Raw genomic sequence first — 13,000 nt, 5'->3', positions numbered from 1 at the left:
TAAACTGTTGTCCTATTGTGTATTGACGCAAGGGATATACTTAAATTTCTGAGCTGTGTGCAAGTATAACATTTCAAAAACACTTAGGAAAGTACATGGATAGGAAAGGTTTCGAGGGAAGTGGGTGAAATGAAGTTTGAAGGGTGTGTATCCATGCTGTATAATGATGACTCTGTAATAGGAACCAGCACCACTGGTTAGGCAGCACCTGAAGGAAACATTCATATTTCAGATTAAATTATCCAGAATACTGAATCCTGAGAATGTTAAACAACTTAACATCCGCTATGAATCTCTGGTATTTCTTATTTCTATTTTCGATTGCCAGATTGCCATCGTTCATATTAATCATTTTATAAATATTTTAAATGAGGCTGCGGTACACTACTGAAAGAAAATGGACCATGGGGTAGTTTTTTCAGAGCAAGTCCGCGTTTGGAACTGTTGCCATAGATCAAAGGAATGAAATATTTGCTTGTCTGATTGTTTTATGGTTCGATGTATGGTAGACAAGGAAACATATTTCTGTCCCTTTGAGATTACTGCAAAGCCTTTTAAAAAAAATCTCAAAATAATAAACATTCTTAACGATGCAAAATATTACCAAAAAAAAGTATTTTAAGAGAATAAATTGTCATCCAAATGTTGATGGTCCGTATAGTTGATTCTGAAACATCTCGGTGTCGCAAGATTCATCTCATTGCGATTCACTGACTTCTACAAAATATTAAGATGTGCACATATAACGAGAGAAAACGAGATGGGGCTAAAACTTGTCCTAATTAGCTCGCCATAATCAAGAATGTGGCATTAGAGTGCCTAAGTCATTCCACACAGACAGCATTTCAAGACAACATTTGGAATAAAAATAATCATGATCAATGGAGAAAAATAGACTTAACAAAGCTACATCAGTATGTTTTAAACATACCCTTACACTAACTGCGGAACCTTTCCATTAAGCCACACATTTTCTCGCAGCACCACTATATTGAAAGGCAGACAGGTTTGCAGGCAAGCTTCAGGCAACTGCTGGCTGGAGATGACCGTTTTCGTCAGGCAGCTGGCAGGGAGCCAGTCGGAAGCCCGGAGAAGGAAGGACCTGTTAAAGGAGGGAGGCAGCTGGGGAGCGTTGCAAGTTTGTTATCGGGGTCGTCGGAGTTTTGCCTTTTCGATTTCTCTCCCTTTCTAGGAAACAAACCCGATCCATTCGCCACCTTGCTTCCGTTTTTTTTCCAGGAGTCAGTTCATTGAACAAGGTCATGACTTACTCTCTCCCCTTTGTCTGTGAATGAGCATTCTTATTTGGTGACTTTTGTTTGAGTGCCCCATGAGCCTTCTTGGAAACTATCGCAAGAAGACAAATTATGATGGGTACGAATCGTTGCATTTGGTTGACACGGGTCCCGGCGATTTGGATAGTTGGCAGCAAGCTGGCGATGCAGTGCAGACGGTGAACCCGGCCCCTGCCCCTGCCCCAGCCTCAGCCCTCGCTCCAGAGCCGATAGGGGCGATAGCAGCCAGCGGCCTGATCCCGCAGACAGCCCGCTACAGCACCATGGACAGGTCAGGTAAATACTCCTCGCTCGTCAACGCCATGTGCCATTCAGTAACACGAGTTCAACTCCTGATCTTAAATCCCGTGCTTGCAAAGAGAATTAATTATTTTCATGTGTATTTCTTAAATGTATGCAGCAACTCGTACTTTCTTGGCCCTTGTAACGTTACCGAGCACCGTTAGTCGTTGAAATACAAATAATACCTCCAAATTTTTCTGTCGCACTATTGGTAATGAAACGCTATGTGCTTTAAACGATTTTGTATTATATGTTTTATATTACTTCCACTAAATTAGTGCATTCTTTAGATTTTCAAATACGTAGGAAAGGATGTTGGTGCAGTAGTACCTAAATTATGTACAGTAGCTTAAGTGCTTTCTTTCAGGCTTCAAATTGCAAGTACAGAATTTAATCACTAAATTCTTACAGAAGGCGTTGGGGGAGGGGCACTGCAATGCATTGGCAAATGTATTCTGGATAGCTGGCAGCATGGCGTCTTGTATTCACCTCCAGACTCCTACTTCACGATCTCACTCGTTTTACTCTTACTGTAGAATTTTGCTTTCCGTGTACTTGTGGCTTTGACTCTTTTTAACATTTGATTCATGATCAATTTTATGTTAATGAGCTGAACACTGTTGTTAACTAATTTGTGTGCTGGTGTCATATAAAGAATGGTCCAGTCTATCTGAAGTGTGCACATTGGCTGCTGGGAATATTGTCAACCGCTTGACCTTTTGCTATTGTCCAGACACTGAAGCAAGTAATGTAATTGCTAATAATGTAATACATTTTATTGCATATAAAGCACAGCCAAATTGAGTATTTTGATTAATTTCTATGCAGGATAAGTTGTTGGCATGTTTTTTCTTTGTCTGCTAATAATTGTGTCTAGTTCCCTAAATGCTGCTCTAAGAATCTGAATTATACTGTGCTTTCCAGAATTAAGTCACACATTGCCGTATGCTTGATCTTTCCTATATTGTTTGTTCTTTAGAAATAAGTGATACTACAGGATCACTACACACCCTTGCCATTGAAGTGAATACTGCATGTAATGCTTTAAAATTTGTCTCCAATTCTTGTCTTTCACTGTTTCTGCTGTTTCATTTTGTGTTCTTTTACTTGTACTCCTGAATTTGAAATAAAATTCACAATACTGCCAAGTGCAATTAACGAAACTTATTTGTAAGTTTGATAGTTGGTAGGGTTCTGCTGGTTTGGAACAGTGGTGCAACTGGCAGAGCTGCTGCCCCGGCTTCAGTGCACCAGATTAATGAGGGATTATTTGTGCTGTTAGTATGGAATGTATATACCCTCCCAAAGACTTCTTCAGTACTATTGTATCCTCCCACATCCCTATGATGTAAAGATTAGAAGGTTGCCCCTAGTCTGTAGTAAGTGGTAGTATCTGTGTTTAGTGTGGGGGTGGGGTTAGTTGAGAAGAATGCAGGGAGAATAGAATGTGATTAATGTAAATGTGTGCTTCCTGGTTGGTGTGGGCTCGATGGGTGTATTTATTTGGAGATGGAGCACAGGAACAGGCCTGTGCCGCCCAATTACACCTGTGTGACCAATTAACCTGTACATCTTTGGAATGCAGGGCAAAACTGAAGCACCCAGAGGAAACCAATGAAGTCATGGGGAGAATGTACAAACTCCTTACAGACAGTGGGAGAATGGAGACACTGGAATAGTATTATGCTTACTGTACCTTGAAGAGCTAGTTTTCATTCTGTGTAATTCTATGGCTCTGTTGATTGTACATTACATACTTTAAAAAGAAATATTGTTAAACACATGGGAGTCAACCTATCTTAAAAGAAAGCCAAAGCTTGCATTTATGTTCTATCTTTCCACTTAATTACATGACAATGGTTCCAAAAAATACTCAAGAAGTTCAACACCATCCAGAGCAAAGCAGAAGAATTAATTGGAACTATGTCCACCAAGCTAAATGTTCACTCCTTTCACAGCTGCAGAGTGCACCATCTGCAGAGCACTTTGCAGTTTCCTGCCTAGGCACTCTGGCAGCACTTTGCAAACCCACAAATTTTGTCACACAGTCTGGGTGGCAGGTGTGTGGGAACATTAGTGTTGGCTTCCCTCTCTGGTTGTGCAAACTCATGCCGTTATTGCCACTGGGTCTAAGTTCTCGTATTCACTACGCAATGACAAGGTAGGAAGTGAAAGGTGATACTGCGGGAGGAGGGGTGAAGTAAAGAGGCAGGAGGTCGATTGGTGAAAGAGATAAAGGGCTGGAGAAGGGGGAATCTGACAGGAGGGGACAGAAGGCCATAGAAGAAAGGGAAGGGGGAGGAGCACCAGAGGGAGGTGATGGGCAGGTAAGGAGATGCGGTGAGCGAGGGGAATGGTGAAGGGAGGGGAGCATTACCAAAAGTTCAAGAAATCGATGTTCATGCCATCAGGTTAGAGGCTACCCAGATGGAATATAAGGCATTACTCCTTCAACGTGAGTATGGTCTCATTGCCACGGATTGACATGTCAGAGCGGGAATGGGAAGTGGAATTAGAATGGACCACTGGGAGATCATTCTTCTTCTAGCAGATGGAGCATAGGTGCTTGGGGAAGTGGTCTCACCGATATACAGGAGGCCCCTCCGGGAGCACCGCATACAGTATGAAGTGTCACCTCACCTGAAAGGACTGTTTGGGGCCCTGAATGGTAGTGACGGAGGAGGTGTGGGGGCAGGTGTAGTGTTTGTTCCACTTGCAAGGATAATTGCTAGGAAGGGAGGTCAGTGGGGAGAGGGAAGAATGGACAAGGGAGTTGCGTAGGGAAAGATCCCCGCGGAAAGCAGAAATTTGGAGGGGGGAGAAGATGTGCCTGGTGGTGGTAGACCCATTGTTTTTGCTTGTTCCTGCCCCACTGTACTTGTATATACAGACTTCGACCCGGTTTTATCCCCCCCCCCCCCCCCCCCGCCCCCAGGTTCAGTCCCATCCTATCTACATACATGTCACTTCACACACTTGAATTTTTCAATGATGTCAAGTTCCCTGGCCCTGATCATCTTATTTTCATTATGGATGTCCAGTCCCTCTACGTCTCCACCCCCCCCCCAACTAGGAAGGTCTCAAAGCGCTCCGTTTCTTTCTGGACACCAGACCCAACCAGTTACTCTCCTCTGCCACTCTCCTTTGTCTGGTGGAATTAGACTTCACTTTCAATAATTTCTCCTCCCAGTTCCTTCAAACAAAAGGTGTAACCATGGGCACTCTCATTGGTCCCAGCTATGCCTGCTTTTTTTATTGGCTATGTAGAACAGACTATGTTCCAAGCCTACACTTTTCCTGTGCTACACAGATAACTGCATTGGTGCAGCTTCCTACACCCATGCAGAGCTCGTCAACTTCAACTTTGCCTCCATCTTCCACCCCGCCTTCAAATTTACCTGCTTCATTTCCAACACCTCCCTCCCCTTTCTTGATCTCTATTTCTGGAGACAGCTTATCTACCAATGTCTTTTATAAACTCAGTGTTTCTCACAGTTAACTGGACTATACCCCTTTCTACCCTGTTAGTTGTAAAGATGTTATCTCCTCCTTTCAATTCCTCTGTCTCCACTGCATCTGCTCTCAGGATGAGGCTTTTCATTCCAGAACTAAGGAGATGTCCTCCTCCTTCAAAGTAAGAGGCTTCCCGTCCTCCACAATCAACACTGCCCTCAACCATAACTCTTCCATTTCGTGCATCCTCATGCCACCCTACCAGGGATAGGTTTCCTTTGTCCTCACCTACCATCCCACAAAGCCTCTGTGTCCAGCACACAATTCTCTGTAATTTCTGCCATCTCCAGTGGGATTCCACTACCACTTTCTCCCAAGTTTTGTTTTCTACAGGGATCGCTCCCTATGCAACTTCCTTGACTATTCAACCCTCCCCATTGATCTCCCTCCTGGCACTTACCCTTGCAATCTGTATAAGTGCTACACCTACCCCTACACCTCCTCCCTCGCTGCCATTCAGGACCCCAAATATGCCTTCCAAGTGAGGTGACACTTCACCTGTGAGTCTTTTGGGGTCATGTACTGTGCTCAGTGCTCCTGGTGCAACTTCCCGTATATCGGTGAGACCTGATGTAGATTGGGAGACCACTTCGCCAAGCACCTATTCTCCTTCTGCCTGAAAAAGTGGGATCTCCCAGTGGCCACCCATTTTAATTTCACTTCCCATTCTCATTCCGACATCCCAGTCCATGGCCTCCTCTACTGTTACAATGAGGCCACACTCAGGTTGGAGGAGCACCACTTTGTATTCTGTCTGCATAGCCTCCAACCTGATGGCATGAACATAGATTCCTCGAACTTCTGTTATTTGCCTACCACCTCTTCTTCACTATTCCCCGTTCCCATTTCCCCCTCTCACCTTACCTGCCCGTCATCTCCCTCCGGTGCTCCTATATCTTCTATTTCTTCCATAGCCTTCTGTCCTCTCCTATTACATTTCTTCTTCTCCAGCCCTTTATCTGTTTCACCAATCGACTTCCCAGCTCTTTACTCACCCTTCCTCCCTCTTGGTTTCACTTGTCATCTGCTGCTACTTTGTATTTCTTCCTGCCCTCCCCCACCTTCTTACTCTGACTTCTCATCTCTTTTTCTCCAGTCATGCTGAAGGGGCTTGGCCTGAAACATTGATTGTTTACTGTTTTCCATAGATGTTGAGTTCCTCCAGCATTTTGTTTGTGTTGCTTGGATTTCCAACATCTGCAGATTTTCTGTTGTTTGAGGTAAAACCAATGACAGCCACTGAAGCAATTGTAATTTAAGCTGCAGTGATGTTGGCCTGGCTTCGTTGGTAGTTCTCTTGGATTTAAAGTTAAGGGTATTTACATAAACCACATCTAAACACTTGAACACTAAGATCTATGTCTGTCCTTGGTGCAAGTCCCAGGCCCAAACATCTCTTCAAGCCTGGATGCCTTGTGGCCATTAACTGGTGGAAAAAAAGCTCAATGACCTCAAATCATATCTCCTTCCCCTTCACACATTTTCTTTCATTTCCACCTTCCCCATCACCTATTACCTGTCGGCTTGCTCTCCTTCCCCCTCACCCTACCATTTTTTTTTAATGGCTTCTGTGCTCTTCTGTTCTTGGTGAAAAGTCTTGGCCTAAAACATTGACAGTTCATTTCCCTCCATAGATGCTGCCTGACCTTTTGAGTTTCTCCATCATTTTGTGTGTGTTTGCTCAAGATTTCTAGCATCCGCAGAATCTCTTGTCTCTCACATCACATCCAGCTACCACAGCTACAGAACAGGGCACAATCTTGCAGAGGTGGTGAAATGAAGGATGAATTATGTTGAAGATGTGGGCAGACAGCGATATTTGGCCTATTCATTTTAATAGGACATCAATTGCAAGAGAAAATGGCACATAGGATTAACTTGTATATCATAATATAATTGCATGTGGAAAAGTTTGTTGCACCAAAGTTTATTCATTTTGTGCAGCTGAGGAAGCAGGGCCAACTGTATGTGATTTCAAAAAAAATAAAAGCAAAAAGGAGATAACTTGTCTTTCAGCAGAACTCACAGAATTATAAAATCCACTTGTGGAATGTATTTGGAGATAATGGATCTGGATTCACGGCTGTCTCCATAACAACAGTAGTAGCTCCAGGGTCATCTCCGTGTCAGTCAGGGTCCTGGGACAGAGCACAGAGGGAACCAAGTAATGAGGCCTGGTTGAGAGGCCACAACATCCACCAGAAGAAGAGGGATTTACGTGAGATGTTCATGATGTCTGAAGTTACTGAATATACACCTGTAACTGGTAGTTTTAATGATAACTAGACAGTTGAATATTAGTTAAACTATATTTTATCTCAATGAATGCTCAGAAAAGATTTCTCTACACTACTGGTGCTTGTCCTCTGTGCAGCAGATGAATAAATACTTCTCTGTTTGATCTGAGTACAGACTTCTGTAAATAATTATACTCCTTGGCACACTTCACAAAACATAGATGGACCTTTTTTCTTTGGAAATGGAGACAGCTGTAAATAAAGTTCATGTGGTAAAGCTCCAAGGCAGACTTAATGCATATATTTTGGGTGCCGGATTGTGAACCTAGAATAGCAAATCACAGTGTCTGTGCATAGAATTGTTGTCAGAGCAGTGCCTGAACAAAAAGAATGAGTAACATAAATTAGACCTCCTGGATAAGCATTGTGTGAAGTGATTGCATGTGACAATCATCACTGAAGCTAGATAACAAACGCGCAGTACACAATGGGCCATTCCGACGATGCCGACCATGATGCCTATCTAAGAGTAGAAGGATAATAACCATAATACAGGCAAATGGCTAATCCTATTTGACAGTATTGGGGTCATTATCTATTTACCCTTTCCTATCAAATATCTGTCCAATACCTTTAAGTACTGTTATAGTACCTGCCTCCACTATCTCCTCAGGTAGCATGTTACAAATATTCACTACCCATTGTGTGGGAAGAATCACCCCTGAGATCTGTAAATATTTCACTCTCACCTTAAACCTTTTCCCTCTAATTCTAGTCTCCTGACTTGGGAAAATGGTTCTGACTCTCCCATCTATTCAACCCGCTCCACTTTCCACAGGGATCGCTCCCTCTGTGAACCCCTTGTCCATTCATCCTTCGCCACTGATCTCCCTGCTGGCATTTACCCCTGCAAGCGGCCCAGGTGCTACACCTGCCCATTCATCACCTCCCGCCCCTCTAATCAGGGCCCCAAACAGCTGAGGCAACACTTCTTTCTGCGAATCTGCTGGTGTCATCTGTTGTGTCCTGTGCTCCTGATGTGTCCTGCTCTACAATGGTGAGACCCGTTGTAAATTGGGGGACCACTTCCTCGATCACCTCCCCAAGCAGGACATCCTAGTAGCAAAATGTTTTAATTCCGATTCTCGTTCCGATATGTCGGTCCATGGCCGTCTCTTGTACCAAGATGAGTCTGCAGTGTGGAGGATCAACACCTTAAATTATTTTTTGGTACCCTCCAGCCTGTTGGCATGAATATTGATTTCTCCTTCCAGTAAAAAAAAGTCGTCCCCCCCTCTTTTATTCCCCTCTCTGACCTTGTACTTCTTCTCACCTGCCTATAAATTCCTCCTGGGTCCTCTCCTCCATCCCTTTCAAGTCAAGTCACTTTTTATTGTCATTTCGACCATAACTGCTGGTACAGTACATAGTAAAAATGAGACAATGTTTTATCAGGACCATGGTGTTTATGATACAGTACAAAAACTAGACTGAACTACGTAAAAAACAACACAGAAAAAACTACACTATACTACAGACCTACCCAGGACTACATAAGTGCACAAAACAGTGCAGGCATTACAATAAATAATAAACAAGACAATAGGGCAGTAAGGTGTCAGTCCAGGTTCTGGGTATTGAGGAGTCTGATAGCTTGGGGGAAGAAACTGTTGCACAGTCTGTTCGTGAGAGCCCAAATGCTTCGGAGCCTTTTCCCAGATGGCAGGATGGAGAAGAGTTTGTATGAGGGGTGTGTGGGGTCCTTCATAATGCTTTTTGCTTTGTGGATGCAGCGTGTAGTGTAAATGTCCATAATGGCGGGAAGAGAGACCCAGATGATCTTCTCAGCTGACCTCACTATCCACTGCAGGGTCTTGCGATCCGAGATAGTGCAATTTCTGAACCAGGCAGTGATGCAGCTGCTCAGGATGCTCTCAATACAACCCCTGTAGAATGTGATGAGGATGGGGGGTGGGAGATGGACTTTTCTCAGCCTTCGCAGAAAGTAGAGACGCTGCCAGGCTTTCTTGCTATGGAGCTGGTATTGAGGGACCAGGTGAGATTTTCCGCCAGGTGAACACCAAGAAATTTGGTGCTCTTAACGATCTCTACCGAGGAACTGTCAATGTTCAGCGGGGAGTGGTCGCTCCGTGCCCTCCTGAAGTCAACAACCATCTCTTTTGTTTTGTTCACATTCAGAGACAGGTTGTTGGCTCTGCACCAGTCCGTTAGCCGCTGCACCTCCTCTCTGTAAGCTGACTCATCGCTCTTGCTGATGAGACCCACCACGGTCGTGTCATCGGCGAACTTGATGATATGGTTCGAGCTGTGTTTTGCAGCACAGTCGTGGGTCAGCAGAGTGAACAGCAGTGGACTGAGCACGCAACCCTGGGGGGCCACCGTGCTCAGTGTGATGGTGTTGGAGATGTTGCTCCTGATCAGGACTGACTGAGGTCTCCCAGTCAGGAAATCTAGGATCCAGTTGCAGAGGGAGATGTTCAGGCCCAGCAGTTTCAGGAGCTGAGGGATGATTGTGTTGAATGCTGAACTGAAGTCTATGAACAGCATTCGAATGTATGTGCCTTTTTTGTCCAGGTGGGTTAGGGCCAGGTGGAGGGTGGATGAAGGTGAGGGTGGTCCACACTTCTTTCCTATCAGATTCTTTCCTCTCGCCCACCTGGCTTCACCTATCACCATCCAGCTAGCCTCTTTCCCCTCCTCCACCCCAACCTTTTTATTTTGACATCTTCCCCCTTCCTTCTCAGTCCTGAGGAAGAATCAGAGCCTGAAGCATTGACTGATTTATTTCCCTAGATGCTGCCTGACCTACTGAGATCCTCCAGCATTTTGTGTGTGTTGCCCATCTACGTCCTTCTGTAATTTCACAAGTCTCGAATAATTCATCCTTTAGCCTTCTACTTTCCAAAGAGATTAAACCCACCCTAACCAATTTCCTCCATTCCAGGAAACATCTTTTCTGCACTCCCTCTGTTGCTAATAATGTGATCCACACTGTACACAATACTGTTGGTGTAGCCTAACCAATTTCTGCCCAACTTTCCATCTGATCTAAGTCCTGCTGTTGCTTTGAAATATTTTGATCAATGCTACAACAGTACTTTCTTTATCTACAAAGAGTTTCACAAACTTGAAAGGTTTGATAGATGCAGTGATACTGCTATACTCTAGTTACTGGTTGAGATCAGTATTTGCCTGCAAACAGCACTGTCAGAAACAAGTTGGACAGCTATCTTCTCATTGTTCACCATCTTGTTCAAATGCAACAGTTTGTGGCATGTGCAGGAATTTCATTGTTGGCATCAGAATTTTGAATGTTACTAAAGAGTGGGAGAACCTCTAAGAGGTATTTCTAAAAATGGACCCAAGGCAGTTTAGCTTCAACTTTTGCACCATCATTTGGCATGAAGTGCTGTTGTCTGCTTTCTTAAACTTGCGGTGCAAATTATTACATATAGGTTGGACTCGGCAGTCAGATTTTTTTTTATTATATCACTTGTGAAGCTAAAAGCATTGATGCAAACTTTGGATTGGTGTGCTCCTACATTTGTGTTTGGACTTGTATTTGTGATTGGCATCCCAAAGGACAGGCATTTTTTTTTTCTTCTGCAGCACCTTTCATGAAATTAATGATGCCCAAGATGGTCCTACCATGTTCTGGATGAGTCATATGGGAAGGCATGGTGACAATAACTCAAAAAGAACAAGTAGATTATTTGTTTCAATGATGTTGTTTCAAAGACAAATACTGATGAGAACTTTAGATGAGTTCTGTTGTTTTGCCTTGGCTAGAAAAAGGGCTCTTGGTCTCAGGATATAGTTGGTGTGATATACTGCGTCTGGTGCTCCCGGTGCAGCCTTCTGTATATTTCTGAGACCCGATGCAGACTAGCAGACCGTTTTGCTAAACACCTACGCTCTGTCTGCCAGAGGAAGCAGGATCTCCCAGTGGCCACACATTTTAATTCCACGTCCCATTCCCATTCTGATATGTCTATCCATGGCCGCCTCCTACTGTCAAGGTGAAGCCACACTCAGGTTGGAGGAACAACACCTTATATTCCATCTGAGTACACTCCAACCTGATGGCATGAACATTGATTTCTCTAACTTCTGTTAATGCCCCTCCTCCCCTTCTTACCCCATCCCTTATTTATTTATTATTTCCCCCCTTTTTTTCTTTTCTCTCTCTGTCCCTCTCACAATCACTCCTTGCCTGCTCTCCATCTCCCTCTGGTGCTACCCTCCCCCTTTCTTTCTCCCTAGGCCTCCCGTCCCATGATCCTCCCACTTCTCCAGCTCTGTATGCCTTTTGCCAATCACCTTTCCAGCTCTTAGCTTCACCCCACCCCCTCCTGTCTTCTCCTATCATTTCGGATCTCTCCCTCCCCCTCCCACTTTCAAATCTCTTACTATCTCTTCTTTCAGTTAGTCCTGACGTGGGGTCTTGGCCTGAAACGTTGACTGTACTTCTTCCTATAGATGCCACCCGGTCTGCTGCGTTCCACCAGCATTTTGTGTGTATCTCTTCTTGGTGTGACTTGTGCCACACAGAAGAATCTGTTGTGAGGAGAAGGATACAAGTGTCACTCTGCCCCCTACAGCCTCTCAGTTTGAAGTCCAAATTTAGAATGGGCTCTGAATTTCCTGCAGTTCTCCAGGTGGTGCAATGTGCTGGTGGACTACTGGCCCCCTTTAGTAGGAACTGCAATCACTGAGTTTGGGGGAAGAGTACATATGAGTTGTCAGTTGTTCGGTCATGGGAACAGCATGGAGTTCATCCTGAACTGATTCTGTGTGATAGAAAATGTGCCAACAACAACAATGCCTCTTCAAGTAAGTGTCCACAGCATAATCAAATTTTGTTATACAGGCACCACCAATGGGTGAAATGTAGAGGGATGTATCACCTACTCAAACTACCTACTTCCAGCTGTTACGAACCCCATAACTGGGTCACTTACCAGCAAAGATAGAGAGGTCCGTTGAAGTCTGATGGTACTATTTTTAACAGTATTTATTGGTAAAAATACACAAAAATAATATCAATGCAAACATACAGATAATATACGTCGTCAATACTAAATCTAAAAGTGCGGGTATAATAATAATCAATAAGAAATAAGCTCTATCGTTGTCTAGGGGATAATGTATTGTCCGATGGAAATATAAAAGTCACTCAGTTCATTCAGGCTGCAGCCTTTGGTTGGAGTCAAGAGAGAGATTTTAGAAACTTGCCAGCTTTTCCTTTTTATGATGTTGATCCTTCGAAATTTCGTTGGTGTGTCCCCTTCTTTAGCTAAACCGTTCTTCCGTGGTAAGCCCGCCAATTCCTAGGCAAATGGAAAAGGACGCACGCGGGCCCCACCGGCTGTCGCTATTACACGCTGTCACGGGATTTCTAGCGTTTCTCCTGGTGCGTCTGAAGGGGTTGTTCCCCAGACCCTCTTTTATCCTTACTCACGGGGTCTCAGATGTCAATCAGGTTGGGATGATGCAATCCCTCAACCAGCCCACTCTGGTCATCTCCTGAGGGCTTCAATGAATAGTACAGTACTCAATACACAATTCCGTCTCCAAGAGACAATAGCCGTTATCAGTGGTTCCGTCTTTGCTGAGGCCAGGACACATTCCAAGCCTTGTGTATTCTGGGCG

At 44.2% G+C, this 13,000-nt stretch overlaps 1 protein-coding gene across 2 annotated transcripts in view; it reads left to right on the top strand.

The window, feature by feature from the left end:
• The window catches only part of dnajc6 (DnaJ (Hsp40) homolog, subfamily C, member 6), a 130,426-nt gene that overhangs the window by 44,454 nt on the left and 72,972 nt on the right, over window positions 1–13,000 (top strand). The window contains exon 1 of one of the 2 annotated variants that reach the window (XM_073063185.1): window positions 1,077–1,571. The exons of the other annotated variant lie outside the window; for it this stretch is intronic. Within the exon in view, the coding sequence (XP_072919286.1) occupies window positions 1,331–1,571 (241 nt within the window). The 5' untranslated portion in view covers window positions 1,077–1,330. Of the gene's footprint in view, window positions 1–1,076; window positions 1,572–13,000 lie in introns of those variants that run through there. 2 annotated transcript variants of the gene reach the window in all.

The sequence above is a fragment of the Hemitrygon akajei genome, chromosome 12, assembly GCF_048418815.1.
Source record: "Hemitrygon akajei chromosome 12, sHemAka1.3, whole genome shotgun sequence".
In the NCBI taxonomy this organism is placed as follows: domain Eukaryota; kingdom Metazoa; phylum Chordata; class Chondrichthyes; order Myliobatiformes; family Dasyatidae; genus Hemitrygon; species Hemitrygon akajei.
Note: the sequence above shows the minus strand (reverse complement) of the source record. Positions and strands in the feature narration are given on the sequence as shown.